The 17,759-nt window shown below is 38.3% G+C and overlaps 1 protein-coding gene and 1 long non-coding RNA gene across 2 annotated transcripts; one reads left to right on the top strand and one right to left on the bottom strand.

Moving 5' to 3' along the window:
* Positions 1-115: 115 nt before the first annotated feature.
* On the bottom strand, positions 116-14,313 carry LOC136432775 (nephrocystin-1-like). The gene is made up of 27 exons (XM_066424258.1): positions 14,145-14,313; positions 12,918-13,006; positions 12,241-12,301; positions 11,764-11,838; positions 11,456-11,517; positions 10,929-11,069; positions 10,550-10,619; positions 10,055-10,149; positions 9,765-9,834; positions 9,383-9,419; positions 9,188-9,221; positions 8,886-8,931; positions 8,261-8,348; positions 8,040-8,131; positions 7,537-7,612; positions 7,321-7,373; positions 6,818-6,892; positions 6,447-6,519; positions 6,245-6,282; positions 6,019-6,101; positions 5,589-5,665; positions 3,652-3,751; positions 3,237-3,349; positions 2,882-2,955; positions 1,998-2,042; positions 1,515-1,631; positions 116-857 (listed from the first exon to the last, which is right to left on the bottom strand). Exons 1-27 carry the CDS (start codon positions 14,208-14,210, stop codon positions 711-713), a joined length of 2,097 nt encoding a protein of 698 aa, XP_066280355.1. The 5' UTR covers positions 14,211-14,313; the 3' UTR covers positions 116-710.
* A 242-nt stretch (positions 14,314-14,555) lies between these two features.
* On the top strand, positions 14,556-17,638 carry LOC136432762 (uncharacterized). Its single transcript, XR_010755571.1, has 3 exons — positions 14,556-14,738; positions 17,192-17,261; positions 17,592-17,638. It is a non-coding gene; the product is annotated as an uncharacterized lncRNA (long non-coding RNA).
* The last annotated feature ends 121 nt before the right edge of the window (positions 17,639-17,759 follow it).

Below are 17,759 nucleotides of genomic sequence, written 5' to 3'. Positions count from 1 at the left end.
AGCTTTCAAGCCAAGCAAAGTAACATACTGTACAAGCAACAGGTCCATAGTACTTAACTTTTTAACATAAGATATTACTTTTTAACGTAAGATATTTAGAATCATACACAACAAATTAACAATTATTGCATAACTTTTATTATGAAAATAGCGGTCACAATTCTACAAACTTAAGTTTCATCCAATAAACCCTACAATATCTCGGGCTACAAATGAGTTTGGACAAACAGTCTTATTTGCTGGGATGGATTCATAGTAACTACTATATGGACTTACCTTTCTAATTGTACTAAATTATACAAGTCATTGACTGGTAAATTATATTACAGCAAAATCAGAAGTGTGAAATCTCAAGTTGACAAACTCTTACTTTTGCCAGTAGTTCTGAGAAACTAGGTCATTATTTGGCCTAAAATGAATACACAATACAATGTAATGCAATATTATCAAACAATCCACATTGTAAGGCATACTGATGGGAAGAATGTTTTTTATCTACTAGTTATTTAACAAAAGAGAGCAAGAAAAGTCCAACATTAACATTACTGCACATGTCCAAAATGATTTCAGTCTATTAACAAAGGGTACTTGAAATGTACATTGTAAAAAATTACTAGCAACTTAGAAATAAATTTCTATCAATATAGACTTCAGAGTCTAATGGAACTTAACTAGAATTGCTTTACATTATTGTTAATCTAAACCTCCTGTTATGTTGTACACTTTGTTGATAAGAGGTCAAAGCTGACCTCTGCAATGTTGAACGGTTCATGGAGGGAGTCGGAGGAAAGGAGGGAGGCAAGTCCGCCTTTCTGTTGGTTCTTCTTTAAGAACTTGGAGATTTCCTTCCACCTCGCCTGGAGAAAAATACAGAAAACAAGAAAAGTTGGACATGTCATTGGTACTGTTTTCTAAACGTTTCAGTAACAGACATTATTTGATAATGTACAGATGGAGACATATCATAACTGACATGTAAAACAGATAGTACTCCCAAACACTTAGTCTGGCTCCAGTTCCATCTAACTGTAAGATGCTACATATGATTTTTCATACTTCCCAGCTAAATAGTACTTGGTAATTTACCTCATGGCCAAGACAAATATACATGTATACAAATTATAAATATACATCAACAGTTTTTCTCTTGCTGTTCTTTTACTTTAAAGTCCTCTCCACAACACGTTAGCTTCACTACTATATGGCTGCATCCCTTTCCAGAACTAGCTAGGCTGTTTACCTAGCTGTAACCCGAATCCTTACCCTAATCAAGTACGAACCCTACTCCTAGCCATAACCTTACCCAACCCAACCATATATTTTAATGCTTACAACACAATTCTGTGTGGCACACTGTCTGAGATGTCTGGGATCCCTCTGTTTGGTGGGAGGATTGCTACAACCCTGGTTAGAATAGGATAGCCTAATGATCCCAACCGTAATGCTAACTTAAACCCAAATGCTAACCCAATACCCTAATCATTATAACAGTGTGACAGAATGTGTGAGCTCACATCCATGATCGACATGTCCCACCACTTGTACTCTGGGAGTGACGAGAAGAACAGCAGGGCATAGGCCGTCTCCATGAACACCTGGCTGAACAGGGCCTTCATCTGCTCACTGTCACGCTAGGGAAGAACACACAAATGTGGCAAAACAAGCAATCAAAGTTATACTTGTATATGATATTTGCCATTCATGTATGTACACGTATGTGGTTCAATCTGCTTCCATGCTTATACTATTGACATCACACCCTTTACAGGTATTCATATTTTTATTCATTCATTTCATTTTAGCCAACTGCTGCCCACCCCTGTGTCAGGGACCCCTGCAGCTGTATAATCAAATACTGGATACTACTTTTGAAACTACTCAGATCAATACTTAGTATAGAATGCATACATAGCCAGAATCTCAATTTTTCATTGGAAAACAAATGCCATTGAAATTAAAGGTTACTGGTGTGGCAAATAAACATATGGACTTCTCACCTTGTTTGCTTTTTTCAGCGTTTTCATTTTCTCCCCCCAGACACTCTGAAAATGAAGGAACGTAATCTACGCGTCACACAGACTCAAACTTCAGCAAACTTCAACTTCAAACAAATAGTAACAAAATTGTAACACAGCAGTGCTCTATTCACGTTCACTCATCCTGTTCAGCAACAAAAAACTGAGGCTGTGTGATATTACACTCTTGTATGTACTTTGTCACTTGGTTCTGAATCAACAAAACCTTAAGTTATAATCATAACTACTGTACTGCACAAACAGCAGGTTCATATCTAACTATCTAGTATTTCTTTCCACATACATGTACCACAATAACTACCGTAAAATTCCTATGTACGTACGCACCCCTCCTAACGTACGCACCCCCGATTTGGGGACGATTGCGGGCCTGACTCATTGAGTTGAAACGTTCAGGGGAAAAACCCTCCTAACGTACGCACCCCCTCTCCAGCATTTCGGTGGATAGTTAAGAGGTTGACATGATCATCCTTCCGATGATGTTTACCGACTTAAAGGGTTACTGAGAAAATATTTTTGGGTAGAAAATATCAAACAATTTAAATATAATTTTATTTATTCTTTATTACTGATTGATTGTGTGGTAGCATTCCACACTTCCTTTGCATGAATATGTACCATACTCTCATGCTGATATGCGATTTTTCCAAGGAAGAACCCCTCCTAACGTACACATCCCGACTTTGGTGTCGGCCTGGAGCACCTGCTTGCAACTTGAAAAGTTTAAAAAGTGTGTACGTAAATAGGGATTTTACGGTAGTAGGTAGTATACCTATCTGTGTCTGTAATTGGCATTACCATAAGATTAAGTATATATCACAAAGATTATGTAAGACTTTACTCACTCTAAGAGCATCCATGATGTCTGACTGCATGATGGCTTTGGGAAACTGTGCCAGCACAGGACTGTGAATCAGATCTGTGTATACAGGACAACTGTTAATACTTGATCCTTTACCATGTCACAATACAAGCTAATAATATGCTTGGCTTTTCCTCCAACGATATCTACAGAATTACAATCACGGAACAAAGACTGGTTGGAACTTAATGGTGGCTTTCTTACAAAGTCAAGGATTGCTAGCAAATGGTACTTACTGCATCTTATATGTATAAGTCTTGCACAATTTTTCAACTGCACAATTTCAGGTCATATTAATTATATATTGCAAAAGAGACTTGTCTGTAAACAGCACGTACCTGCAGTGTACATGTTCAGCCTGTCTCTTAGCAGGGTGTCAGCTAGGATCTGTCGATAGTACGCTGTGAACTCTGCATAGTGCACACTACTCACCAGTGTGTCTGGCAACATGCTGGCATTGAAAAAATACACCATCAACATGAAGGAAAAGTACCACATGCACTGTGCTAGCCACAAGAAACGTTGAGTAAAAATCCCCTTTTTATCATGCTTGCAGCACTAAATTGTCTGATATTTGCAACACATTGTTGATAACATAATGTTTTGTCTGCAAAAGCAATTAGCATTTTTATTACAAGACAGTATACAAACATGAAATGTCAATTCTATTATTTTTGTCTGCACATTAATTTGATGAACATCTACAACAATTATTGAGAGAAAAAGACCTGCTAGTAGTACAAAGTTACTCACTCTAAGATGTCTTTTCTCTCCTTGTTGGGTGTTCCCACCTTCACTATCAGATGAGGCTGTTTATTGGCTGTCAGCAGTGACTTAAAGCGACTACCACTTGCTGTTATGCAATATTGGGAAATGGGGGGAGGGTAAAATAATATAATCAACTTTGCATAACTAAACTAGTCCTTAAACACCCAAGTAATCAAACTTGAAGTCTTTTAAAACTGCAAAGAAAAACGTCAAATGATTCTTTTCTGGTTACATTTTAAGGAACAGAATTGTATAGATCTTTAGGAAGCAGAACTATTGTCTAAATCTTTACATCTAGCCATATGTCTCTGCAGTGCACCCAATCTACAAACCACAGGTGACAACATCATTCAACATTATGTCCACACCTCTGTAGAATATTAGAAGGGTACCATCCTCTGTAGTAATTGCTGGCTCAATCTTTTCGCTTGCTAACCATAGAGTTAGCAAGTGGAAAGATTGAGCCAGCAGTTACTACGGAGGATGGTACCCAGGCTAGTAGAATATTGCTTGTTGGCAAATATATGAAGATGACAGTGTTTCACCAGTGTAGTTATTTAAATTAGTATTCATTTACACTTACAAATATGTCCAAATTATTGAAGGTTGACTATACCATTGGATATCCTTGGATGGTTTTAAGAAAAGAAAGGGGCCTGTGAAATAAACAGAAGTGCACTAATACAAAAGTGCAGAATGTACAGCTTTCCCCACTTAGTGCACAAAGTGCTGCACCACAACCACACTGGGTGCTTCATGCCTATACAGTACATGATACCTGCCTGAAAGGTTTGTGTGTTTTGTTTTGGATGAATGGGACTTGGCTGTTGTTAAAAGGAGAACAAGTAATGATGCATGATTTTTATTGAGTAATGCTGTTAATGATACACCCAAGTTAGTATAGATTTAGTAAGACATTAGGTATCAAAAGGACTGTACACATACAGGATCTTAACAGGTGTCAAATATGAGGTCTCAGAGTCTGTATTAGTTTGGTTAGTTGACTAAAGAATTGAAGAAAAAGATGGTCAAAACTTGCTGAAAAGGGTACGTCTTCCTCTGAAATGCCAAACAAGACATTGTCAATTTGAAAATTTTGATCAAGACACCTCAGTGACATTGATGTAAAATTAAAAACAACTTTTTTTGTTAATCCAAACAAAAAAAATTAATTGTGTTGAAAACTGATGATATACTAAATATACTGACTGATATTGTGATGATACGCTAAATATACTCAGTCACATACAATTAATTCCAACACTCTTTATGTATTACATGTACAGAAGTATATATGAAAGAATAGAGATGATTTTGATAGAGGGTGGGTGGAAGGGATGAGAGCATGCAGCAAGTGTTGGTCCAAGCCATAATGCACAGCTGACAACCAACAGACATACATGTACAGTGTAATGTAGAATGGCCATGCATGTTTAGAACACCTTGTTAAGAGAACCTGTAGGAATATACTAGGAACAGACATGTTAGCTGAGGAGATTACCCAACAGAATAGCAGTTTGTTTGGTGTTATAGTACTCAATTGCAAGGGAGGAAAAAGTGAAAACTTCTTGTGGAATATGGTACAGATACCTCATGTGTACAAACTGATCTCTGTGTTCGTATCTGTTTTAAATCACGATTTTTAAACCAAGATCAATTGTTCAGTAGAACTGTGCCATCAAACAGTAATAATCACGCACTGTGAATGACAGAAATTCATAAGTAACTTATAAGCTAAACATTCACAGTTAAGGGTCTTACTTGATTATCATTAAACTTGCATTTGATATCATGCAAGTGAACAGATAACATTTGATCCAAAGACTGCAAAGGTGATGCATATTTATACACCTGAAACCAAATTAAAAATCTCTTTGAATGTCTTATTAGTCTATAAATGCCACATAAGAAATCAACTTCACCTGTTCTAGAGACAGCTGGATCCACCTCCACTCCCTTCTCATAGGGAGTACCACCATTTAGTGTACAGTCATAGGACCTGTACAAATAATAGACAAATGTGGTGATTCTGGGGTCAGCACTTATTCCATCAATAAAAGTCCAAGTGAATTATTTTACCTGGAAAGAACAAGTCATAGAGTTGATATATGTTTTCAAATCATGTACAGTGTGATATCAAAGGTAATGATCTGAAATAAATTTCTTCTCTAAGGGCTAATATCACCTAACAGTGTAAGTTGGTAGAAGTTAACTGTGAACCTATCAAAAAGTTCTGCTTACAGTAAGGAAAGGCCTAGAACAATTTTTCATTTGTTCCTTTTCATACTCCATAGTGCATATGGTTCTGAGACAAACAATACTTAAGATATCAGATGCTGAAATGTTACTTACTTGTTTGCAATGGGGCTGCCATTGTCATCAAACAGTTTCAGATGGGCCCAGCCACAGCTCAGTTCACCTTGCTCGCCAGTTTTCTACAAATTTGGAAGAAAACGATCATGACAGAATTGCATATCTAACAAAAGGTTAAAAGGATTTTGCATATTCCTTTGCATGTTTGTCTCACTCTAGAATCAACATACTGCCCCCCTCCCCATATTGTATAAGAAAAACCTACCGTTCTGACATAGGTGACACCCAATTCAAAGAGTAGACCTGTAAAAACAAATGATAACTTGTCTATAATTATACTTTCAATGGGAAAGAGGTATATAAAGGTAAATGAGAGAAAAAACAACCGTTTACCTTGTGTAGTATTGTATGTAGGACTGATATTTTTGATTGTCAAAAAGATTTGAAATATCAGAATTGGTACTAACCTATGTTCTGCTCCACATTATTTGATCTGACAAAACATTCTCCATCCAGAATACTTGGTAGCATTCCCTGTACCTGAACAAACAGTGGGGAATAAAGTTTCTGTTGGACTATTTCATGACATTTCATCCCAACGATTTTATAAAGGGTGAAATCTTATTTATGCATATACATATAATCTAAGTATGAGTGAAATTATGATTAGACAAAATGATCCTCAAATTGTGGCATGCAAATATTATATATGAATCCTCCTTTAGGCAAAATTACACTATTTGGAAATGGCATATATCATATTGCATATTTTATATACATAAGTTATTTTCGAACCCCTTTTCTGCTTGAAAATTTATCAATGCGTTCTTGTACTTACCCTTGGGTTGAAGGTCCAGGTCTTTGGTTCTTTCTCAAGCCACTTGGCCTGGACTGTATGAATGTTACTTAAGACCTGCCAGCCAAACAAAAACATCTCACAATGAAGACAAAATGGCCCATACATATATGTACACAACTAAGTACAGATATGTTAGTCCTTAAGATTTTAAGTAACATTTTGCTACATAATCGAATCTGGTTTATTTCAGTTTTCACAACACTTATCATCTTTTAACATTTCTACTAGTACGTTAACACTTAAGACAATTGCTGTGCAGAAATGGAATGAGGATGCCAAAGTGACTTTTTAATATGTCAACTTTGAAGATAGAAATAACCAATATGTGCTAACAGGGATTAGTGAAAACAAATTTCTATGATCTTAGACTTAAGTATCATAAAAATTCTAGAATTAAATATTGTCCAACTTTGATGAAAGAAAACGGATTATACTTAATATGTGATGGTAGTGTGATTAGGTCTTCTGACTGCAAGCCATACCTTGACACCATCAAAGAGAGCTACTCTGACATGCCGGCTCTTTACATCTAAGGCTGTAATAACATACACAAAGCAGTGGTTAGACTTTGGCTCTTCAACATGCTGTGTCTATGCTTCAAGTCTTAGGTATCTATGGACGATAGGAAACTAATTAACACAAATGCTGTTAAGTTGTGCATTATTAGGCAAGAGATTAGGATACAGTGGTTACCATACCTGACCCTGTGTCTGGCACCGCTTTACAGTTCCACAGAGTGAATGTTCTCTGGATACGGACTGTCTTGGAACGGATCTGAAGTAGATGCAGGAATATGATTACAATGCTTTAACTTAAGGCACAGCATAAATGTCATACATGTACATGTAGGACTTTCAAGTTGGCAGTTGAATCCAGACCTATCTGTATCTATCAATGATTTGAGGCCTGTCATACTGGTAAGGGTTGCAGTTATTGTATGGATTATATTTCAGGACAGCCACAACTATATGAATAAGTACATTAACGAATACATTCCTAAAAAATACAGCATTTTTCTCAGCCTGTCTTTGACAAAACAAATCAGAAGGTCAGAACCAAAGCAAACTGTACTAACTTGAAGTATTGTATACAGCTGGCAGGTAGCATTTTGCAAAGGGTAACTGCGAATGAATCAACAGTTATTGTAGTTTCTCCAAATAGCCTGGCAAGCAGCCACAGCTGAAGCAAAACTGCAGCCTACCTTACAGTCTGTGGGGTTCCAGTGGAGGTCCCTGAATGACAGGTGGGATTCACTCAGTTTTGGGTAGATGTAGTGTCCTGTGGTGTAGGTCTCTGCAGAAATGGTACATTAGAAATGCTTCTAGTTTGACGTTACTATGCAGAATATCCTGAAAGTTCCAATTTGTTCTTTTCATAATAAAGGACTAAAAATGTATCACAGACAGTAGTTTCTGAACTCACCATCCTCCTCTAACAGTTTGTGGAGTGTAGAGTGCCTGAAGCCTGATGGGATACCTCCCATGGCTGACAACACATCTGTAACTGATGTCTAGGGATATGAAAAACAAAAAGTTTAATAGTATGCCACAAAAGTCGTAAAACTTGGACATCTTCAATCTGCATATCTAAATCATATAATGATGTAACAGTACAACAGCAAGTCATTTTTACTGAACACATAAACAAGTTAAGAACTTTCAAGAAAGCAGTCAGAGACTTAACCCCCAAACCTGTATACTGCTCTGAGGACATTCTAGTCACAAGGACAAAAATAGAAACACTGTATGCATGGCAACACTGCATTTATGATTGTTAACATGTGTATTTAGGACACACGCAGACACACACACAACAAACCCACACAGACACACACAACAAACACACACAGACACAGACACAGAAACACACACACAGACACACACACAGAGACAAAACGTCAAATACAATACTTAACTCCCTTGGGGCAAAGTCACAATACTACTGAGTCTGAAACTCCTTGGTCTGACTTAAAAGGTCTCATATTGCATATAACAATGTAAACAACTACTGCATCCTAGTTCACAAACTTCAGACTACTGTACCTCACCTCAGTAAAGGCTTTGCTGACTTTCCTCCAGAGTGATTTTCCACTTCTACAAATTGAAAATAAAGAATAAGTTAAGACATTAAATGTAAGTGCCTTACACCTGCAATTTATAATCCCCTGCTCAATTATCATAATAAAACATAACCTACCTGGTCTAGTATTTAAAAATGTTGTTGTCATACATCGTATCAGCTACAACTTCCCAACTGATTGGGAAATACTACTAATTAGACAAGTACTTACATGAAGAAAAAAATCATCAATAATTATCTATAGGAGGGCTGGGATGAATTTGAACTCACGCTTTTGAAGCATCTAGATCTTCTTTTTCTCCAACTGTAATGGAAGCATAGCAAAATCATGTACAATTCATGCAGTAAACAGTAGAGATTTAATAAATGATATGGCATGGCAACCAAGCATGTAATATTTATGTAGAAACTTAAATGCTAACAGTCAAGCAAAAATGAACTGAAACTCAAACAAGTTTTACTTACCTTCTGGAGAGTGCACTTCAGGGAATTTGGCATACACCTGTAAGATATACTCATTAAACATTAAAACTGTTTAAACAAAGAAAAAAAAACTTACTTTACACAGAAAAAAAGTGCACAATTGCTGTTTCACTGGCACAATCTATTACTGATATTAGACACTTTTAAGAATGCCAACTGTACAAATTGTTAACAAAATGAAAAAAATATGGGTATATGTAAACATAAAAGTACATCTGCAATAGAAAAAGTAGCAATATTTTACAACATTAATGAATAAAGATTTTGCAGTGTTGAATGAAGTCTTAAGCAGAGAACAGAGAATACAGTCAACATTGATAATAATTTGGCTTTTCTATATAATAGTACAGTATAATAATATCACCTGTAGGTATGTGCTAGGCACTAGTCCTCTTTTACCATTTTTGTCCTCAGCCATCCACCAGCCATCATCCCTATAAAAGTAAGAACACAAACGTCTTTGTCATACAAAATTAAGTACAACTAGAGAGTGATTCTAATATCTAATACCTGAAGATATCATAACTAAATGGACCAGAAGACTGTAGTGCAATAAGTAGGTTGCCCAATACAATTCAAAGCTCTTTTCAACAAGACCATTTGAAGTCAGGTTATACATGTACTAGTACCATATGTCACTGGATAGCTACTTACTGAGTCTCCACTATATTGAGTATGTCTCCTTTCTTGAAGTTGAGATCACCTTCTTCTTCCCCCTTGAAGTCAGACAGGGCCTCCCATTGTCGCAACTATGGGTGGGCACAACAAGACAAAATGTCAGATGCTGCAGGAGGAAAGCGCAGAAGAACTTAATGTCATCTGACGTCAGGTGATTATTTAATTGTTTATTTGTGGTAAGAAAGAAATAAACATCAAGTGAAAATTATGTAATCACCTGTAGTGTGATACCTTACACTATACACTAAATCTTCACATGGCTGAACAATAACATACCAGGTCAGCAAGTTAAGATGGTACTTGACTTCAAGGCATGCACTTGTGAAGTTGCCTATTTTCCCATAGAAAAGAAGGCCTATCATTTGCATGGATACCCGAGTCAAAAGCCTTGACAACTTGAATATTGATTTACCATAATGGTAGTCACACACACATGTGTTATTGTAACAGGAAAGGTAATTAATAACTTACTGTGTGATCTTTTACTTCTGTTGTTGTCTGTTCTTCTTCCGATTCTTTTTCATCTGAATCCTCCTCCTCACTGCAATGACAACAAAACTGACAACTCAGTACATCCTTTTCTATATGCCTTCATTCAGTAAAGCTTAAAAAAAGCAAACACAATACATGTAGCACAAAAGATTGCCAGAGTACTTTCTGGCAGGATCATAGCATGTAGTACTTAGCATTACTTCTCATCCATAGGTTGGTTATAGTGTATTCTTAAAGTATTCTACGTACTATCAGTGTTTGTTGGACATGAGTCATGTGACTGATGCAAATAACTACTAGTATATGGACAGATAAAAGAGAGTAAGATGTTGTATATGTAACGATGCGATGATGTTACCTTTCATCTTCAGAGTCCTCCTCTGATTCGCCCTCAGTCTCTGACTCCCCCTCATCCGTCTCCTCCTCTGACTCCTCCCCACTAGTCTCCGTTCCATCTGTCTCCGTGGCTGACTGGGCTCCTCCCTTCTCCTGCACTTTCCTGGAGTCCAGTTGAAAAGACAGACAGTTACATGCTTATTTCTCAAATGCGACATATTAGTAATTGTTACGACTACAAGCAATGCAATCTATTACCAAGTTGCAGAATTTACAGTCAACAACTATCTAAGTACATGTATGGTACTGCTACTGTCACTCAGTCTATACAGACTAGGACACATACCAGGCAGATAAAAAATTCAAAACAAAAAGCGAATAAAAAAAACTATTCAAGTATGCAACCCAGCACTTAAGAAAAAAACCTGGCAAAGCAACACATACACATGTATCATTTTTTTCAAAGTAATACATGTATAAACAAATGACATGTACATAGACTGCCAAAGAGAGTACATGTATGCATGACAAAATCATCGACACTCCTACCTGAAGTAATCTTCTTCTACCTCATCAGGCTCCAGTTTGCTGATCAGTTTCTCCAGTTGACCCTACAGAAACAAGCAGTAAGGAAATGTCTCTTCAACTTACATGTTTCTGCAACAGTATATTACAGAATAAATACACTACATCAATTGACAATCGTTAACATCTATTCCAAATGGAGCAAATATAAATTCATAAGCCACCATTTACTTTAAAGGTACTTTTCACGCCTCATGTTTTCAGGGCGATTATTTCGGCAAACAAATATTAAAAATAATAGATATTATAAGACTTAAGTTACATGTACTTACCCGAAGTCCGTCCACCCGTTTCACCTCATCTTTCTTCTTTCTATCAAAGTCTGGTACTTTGATTGGTTCATCTCCCTGTCAAATATCAGATATTTTATGACAAATGTACACTACTAATAATAAAAACAGGACTGAATTCCAATTTTACTTTTATCATCATGATAGTATGCAAAAGTGAAAATAGTTTTAAAAGTGCAGTTGACAAGGAAAAATAACTTGTCATATCAAATAATTCACTTTATCTCCAGTTGGACTTTGCAAGTACAATGAACAAAAATCTAACTTCATAGACATGTTCAACCTACATTAATATATTACATGTCACTCCAAGGAATTCAAATACCCAGGAAAATATTTGTTAGATCTATTTGTCAGAAACACAAGTTGGCTTGAGAGGGAATTTCTGGGAAAATTAAACATCCTTGGCAACTCTATGACTGATGAAGATTTGACAAAATGTAAAGAGTATGATTGTACCTTCCTTAGGGCTGAAACCTTTTTATGCAGAGAGTTTGCTGTCTCCTTCAAACTGATGGACCTGATGATGTAAAAGTAATAGCAGTACATGTAAGGATGACTAGCCAAAAAAGATACCATACTGTAGCAACAATGCTGAGTCAAACACTCACACTCCTGGATACAAGCAATTGCATTTTTACATTCAGGGTAGTGCAACAAGAATAACAGTAATGCTAACATGATTTGAACCTTGAAACCATTAAAAAATGTTCAGCTGCCGTGTGCACTTAGAGTCAAGAGGCAACACGATTGGCTAGGAAGTTAGGAACTTTCCCTTAAATAAACAGAGGGGGCATATCTGATTGGCTAACAGCTAGCCTGCCCTAACATAGTCAGGAGGACAGAGGTTTTTTTTTGCAAGGATACTGCTTACTATAACGTAAGACATAAATTGGATGCCTACAGCATGTATAAGCCCATTCACGGTTGCGACTACGCATGTGCAGTGTCAAAGGTAAAGGCCCCTGAGACGTAAACAAAACCTGTTGGGACGTTGTTATGCAACTCTAGACAATGTGGAGACGAGAACTGTTTACAAGCCAGTGGCCTTCACCTTTGACACTGCACATGCATAGTCGCAATCGTGAATGGGCTTATTGTGTAAAATATTTCTAAACATGACATGGACAACTTACTCTCTGTACAAGTCAGATAACTTGGTAGTTCTCTCTGGGATGGTGGTATCATCCAGTAAGGACTGAGCTTCCTGAGTTATGTTGTCCACCTGCCATGAATGAAATTTTCAAACAATGAAATTGTGACAACAATGGGACTTTATTTACCAACAATGGTACCAAAATTACATGTTTTTTTTAGAAAGAAAGTTTTTACAAAGATGCACAACTACAGTGATGAAGTGAATGAGACGGTAACAGGTCAACTCGCCCCAAGTCCAACTCGCCCCAACTATTTACGACCAACTCGCCCCAGTTTAGGGCTTATGAAACTTGGTTTTATATGCATATCTCTGGCTTCTGAATATTATCTAACATGCTGACAAAGCTTTGTTACTCAATATCTTAACATTCTCTTCTCTGTTCGGCATTTAACGCCGATTGATGCCGAGGGCGCCGGCGGGCCATGCTGCATGTCGGCCCGCCTGGTTCACCGGGACCTGCGCCCGCTCGAGATCGCTCGCTGTAATCTCAAGCATGGCTGATGACTGCTGACTCAAATCATTCTTCAAGTACATGCTCCAAGAAGCTAACTTAAAGTTTCCTAGCACATAAGGTAAGCAACAGTATTTCGGATCGCCATGCTTGAGACTATAGCTAGCGGCCGTACACGGTGACACGGCGGGCCGACGTGCTGACCGGGCTCGCCAGCGAATCCCAAGTTCGTTGCTAAATACGTGCTCAGCAAAAGAAAACAAATGTTAAATTAGAGTCACAAGGTTTATTGACATGTAAAGTAATATTTAGAAGTAGGATTTATGGATGTAAAACCGGTATAAAACCAGGTTTGATAAGCCCTAATTTGGGGCGAGTTGGTAGTAAATAGTTGGGGCGAGTTGGACTTGGGGCGAGTTGGACTTGGGGCGAGTTGTCTAGGATTCAATGAGACAACAGCTCTATTTCACTGAGCTAGTTTCTTGAAATTATGAATTTAATAGTGGAAATCTGAAAAATAAAAACAAAATTAATCATTATAGGGGACGTCACGCCCAAGATATGGCTGAATGATAATCATACTTTTATGCCCTTTTTGTGTCCTATCTTTCTAGGTGTATAGCCTTTTTGTTTAAAAAATCATGTTCCTAAGCTAGGAAAATCATGTTTTACTTCCAAATCTCTTCTTTCTTGACCGTCGCCCCCCTCCCCAAACCACTTGTTGTCATGGTCAAGGTAGTTTTGTTGACTTACCTTTCTCTTCAGCTCATCCCCTTCCCGCTGCGCAGTCTGCAGAGGTCCTTTGTCTTTAGAAGGCATGGCGTGAGCAGAGTTTTTCTCCAGAACTTCCAATATTCCTTTGAAAAACTAAGTTGTTTTCAGACTCGAACTGAAAAACAACAACAAGCCGCCATTTCCGGAAACGTAGGGAATGATGGGAGGTTTCAAGATTTGGAACAGCTCACTATTTCTTGAGTGTGATATTATATTCAGTAATAAACATTTTTTGGCTCCTTAATGTATTACCCTATTGTCCTAGATAGATTAGATACAGTGTATTAAGCTTATGCAAGTGTAATATATAATATAATGCAAAACTTCTGATGAAAAAGACCCTAATCAATAATCAAACACATCCACTTACAACTTGTAACCGTCCAGATTTAAACTGGCGGCCACGTTTGAAATCTTCAGTTGCTGAGTGTTGTCCCGTGGTTTGGACCAGTTTTGGGCGAAGGTGTTGCAGAGCGTGTCACAATGGCTCACAACTTGTCCTTTGATTTTGAAGAGGAGAGACGAGGGATCACTGCCCGAATGAAGGCGGCGATGGAAAGCATTATAGATAAGGTATATAACGTATATCGTTTATCTGTGCCCTCCCCCACTTCGACGTCTAAATATACTAGTAACATGTAACCAACCGACTAGCGACTGTCATGATGTCACAAATTATGTAACAAATATACAAATGTAACTGCCTCCTTTGTCAGTACTGGACAACCAGTACGGAAGTGGTCGTCAGAACAGGAGCTCCAGTACTGAGACTTTCTCAGTACTGGACTTCCTGTACTGGGCAGCTTCAGTACTAGGAACCCTCCTGTCAGGACTGGAAACCTAGCTAGCTAAACCTGGAAACCTAGTTAGACTCTAACGAGCGTCTAACGTTATTTTCAGGGCTGCATCTCTTCGATGCTTTTTTCCCTACTTCAAAGCTATTGTTTGGAAAACGTTCGAATGAAGAAAAAAATAAAATACAGTATCACATTCTGTTAGTTACGTTTCAACGACGACAGCATATCCTTGTGGCTTGTTAGCCTCTACCAGGCTCCGCGGGATGGCTGGAAAAATAGTAGAAATTGGCCGTAATAGAGTGAATAGTGTGCCAAGGGAGTTAGCTACAGAGAGAGGACAGTCTGCCATCCACGGAGCCTGTCGGGAGTCGGTATCTCGTTTGATGTCCACTAATCGCTATCTAATAGGTGCGAAGTAGCTGAATAATCCTTTTATTGCTTTCCGACTCGCCCGTGACGGCCCGGACAGGAGCAGCCCACCAGTGAACATGTGGACAGGAAGTGTCAGAGATCACGAAAGTTTGAAGTCATAACGGTCCAGACCAGTGCCCTACATCGTAGTTTAAGCGATATTTTTTGTCCTCTGATGTATGACAGTTTTTGTACTGCGATGGTAGTCGATCGTACGCGTGTGCGCCGCGTGGGTATAAAGAACCCGGGAATGTTTGGCTACGAGTTTGCGGCAGGGCCCGGCCCGGCTCGGCCCGATGCCGTCGTGGAGATTTCTGTATTCGTCGGACTTCTGACATTTTCTGACTTCGGCCGGTAAAACATTTTCTTTTCAGGCCACACCGTCCTGCCTCAACTAGCCCGAACCGTTTGTTACCACCATAAGCCTCTAAAATGCGCAGTTTGGCTGAATTCAACAAGGAAAAAATGTCTACCGTATTTCCCTGCTTGTTCGCTGCAGATTAACCGCACAGTAACGTAAATATCTCGTAAACAATAAACATATTACATTTCGTTGCAGAAAAAAATCGACTTTAGACCATTTGTTCAACAAATGAAAATGTTTCTATTATATTTTAGCGAGGAAATACCGAGAATGCAAGCATCTTGATACAGAATATAATTTTTGGTGCGCTCTGCTGCCACCTGCGTGTGACCTTTGTCCCACACACAGCTGGCTTCCTACACACACGCCCGGCCGCGCCACACTGCGCGCTGAGCGATTTACGACCTAAATGATCTTCAGCGCTGAGTTAGTTCCTTTGTACAGATAATCGGGGGATTAATTTGATACCCTTTCTTCTCAGCGACTCCCGACAGGCTCCGTGGATGGCAGACTCTCCTCTCTCCGTAGCTAACTCCCTTGGCACACTATTCATTCTATTACGGCCAATTTCTACTATTTTTCCAGCCATCCCGCGGAGCCTGGTAGAGGCTAGTGGCTTGTGCCTTTATCGGGAGAAAACGTACACTGAAATAATAATGTACTTCTCGTATATTACCTACCAAAATCTATGTCCATAACCAAGGAACAAAACAGTACTACCTAAACATTAGTATGTACAAGCATACCCAACCATAGTCAATCTTAGTAAACTTAGAACTAATTCACAGTAGACTAGATAACTTTTTCGATTCCCATGTATTTCTGTTTGTCTGCAATTAGCCTTCGGGCATGAACTTGCAATAAAGTTATTATTATCATTATTATCATTAAAATGTACAGACAACTAAATCCAAAACTGTCCGGTCGGTCCAAACAATGAATCATCCCAGTCCTAATACAGTAATAGAACGTGAGTACAGGACGCCCAGTTCCGAAATAATTTGAGGTCTCGGCTTCCAGTACTGAAGAGTCACTATTTACTGGTAAATCCAGTGCGGAACCCGTTACATCCGTAAATCGGCACTCGGTTATCCAGTGCTGAATGACCTCCGCACTGGGTAACCAGTACCGAATGACCGTTGACCTAGCCGGAACGCAAATCCGTACTGGAACCCGAGTACCGAGAGGAGTTCAGCTCTGGAACCCGAGTACCGAAACAAATCCAGTTCTGGACGTCCAGTGCTGACGAAGCTTCGGTACTGGAATTAAGCCGTTCCGTACTGGAATTCCTGTACGGAACTTCCTTCCGTACTGGGAGCCGAGTATCGGCGCCATTTTCTCCACGGGTTCCGTACTGGGCGCCCAGTAAGGAGCCGGTTACATCTGTATATTTGCAATTATGTAACCCGGCGGATTAAAGGTTAACTTAATTTCTAATGTTATCACGATTTCAGTACCAGAATGTTGGTGAAGAAGAAGGTGACTTCTTTACAATGGACGACTTGCAGATATGTGAAGACAAAGGTACGTATCATAATATTTGTGAAATTGCAATTGACATTGCCCGTATGACAACAGTGATTGTATTACTGTGTGTTGTTTGTTTTTTTAGCTCTACAAGGAAATTTGAGGATCGTATATAATCCTTTCCTTTATGAAGGAACTGTAAGTTAACATCAACTCTCAGTTATAGTTCTGCCTCATAGTCATACGTACTCTAAAGCCACCAGGCTATTTTTATTGACATGAATTTTTTCCACCATATTGTCACAAGATTTTCCTATCAGTATCGATATTTTTGATTATTGTTAATAATGAAAATGTAAAATGAAATATCATTTATTGACTCCTCAGGTCAACTCAAACATCAAGAGGTAGCACATTTTGGCTTCCTGCAAGGTACATGTGCTTTTTAATTTCTTCTCTTGCATTTTCCTATTCTATACTTCAATATTACTTGTCAAATTACTTTGATGTTGTGATATGATGTTATTGCACTAGAGAGTTATTACAACATAGTAT

This window comes from Branchiostoma lanceolatum, chromosome 4 (assembly GCF_035083965.1).
Source record: "Branchiostoma lanceolatum isolate klBraLanc5 chromosome 4, klBraLanc5.hap2, whole genome shotgun sequence".
NCBI classification, from domain to species: domain Eukaryota; kingdom Metazoa; phylum Chordata; class Leptocardii; order Amphioxiformes; family Branchiostomatidae; genus Branchiostoma; species Branchiostoma lanceolatum.
This window is presented reverse-complemented; position numbering and strand designations above follow the sequence as displayed.

Coding starts and splice junctions, on each gene's coding strand:
- LOC136432775 (XM_066424258.1), bottom strand. CDS start 14,210: ATGCCTTCTAAAGACAAAGGACCTCTGCAGACTGCGCAGCGGGAAGGG. Junction 11,070..11,455: donor GTAGAAGAAGATTACTTCAG/GTAGGAGTGTCG, acceptor ACTGGACTCCAG/GAAAGTGCAGGAGAAGGGAG. Junction 3,350..3,651: donor GAGAGAAAAGACATCTTAGA/GTGAGTAACTTT, acceptor TTTCAATGCCAG/CATGTTGCCAGACACACTGG.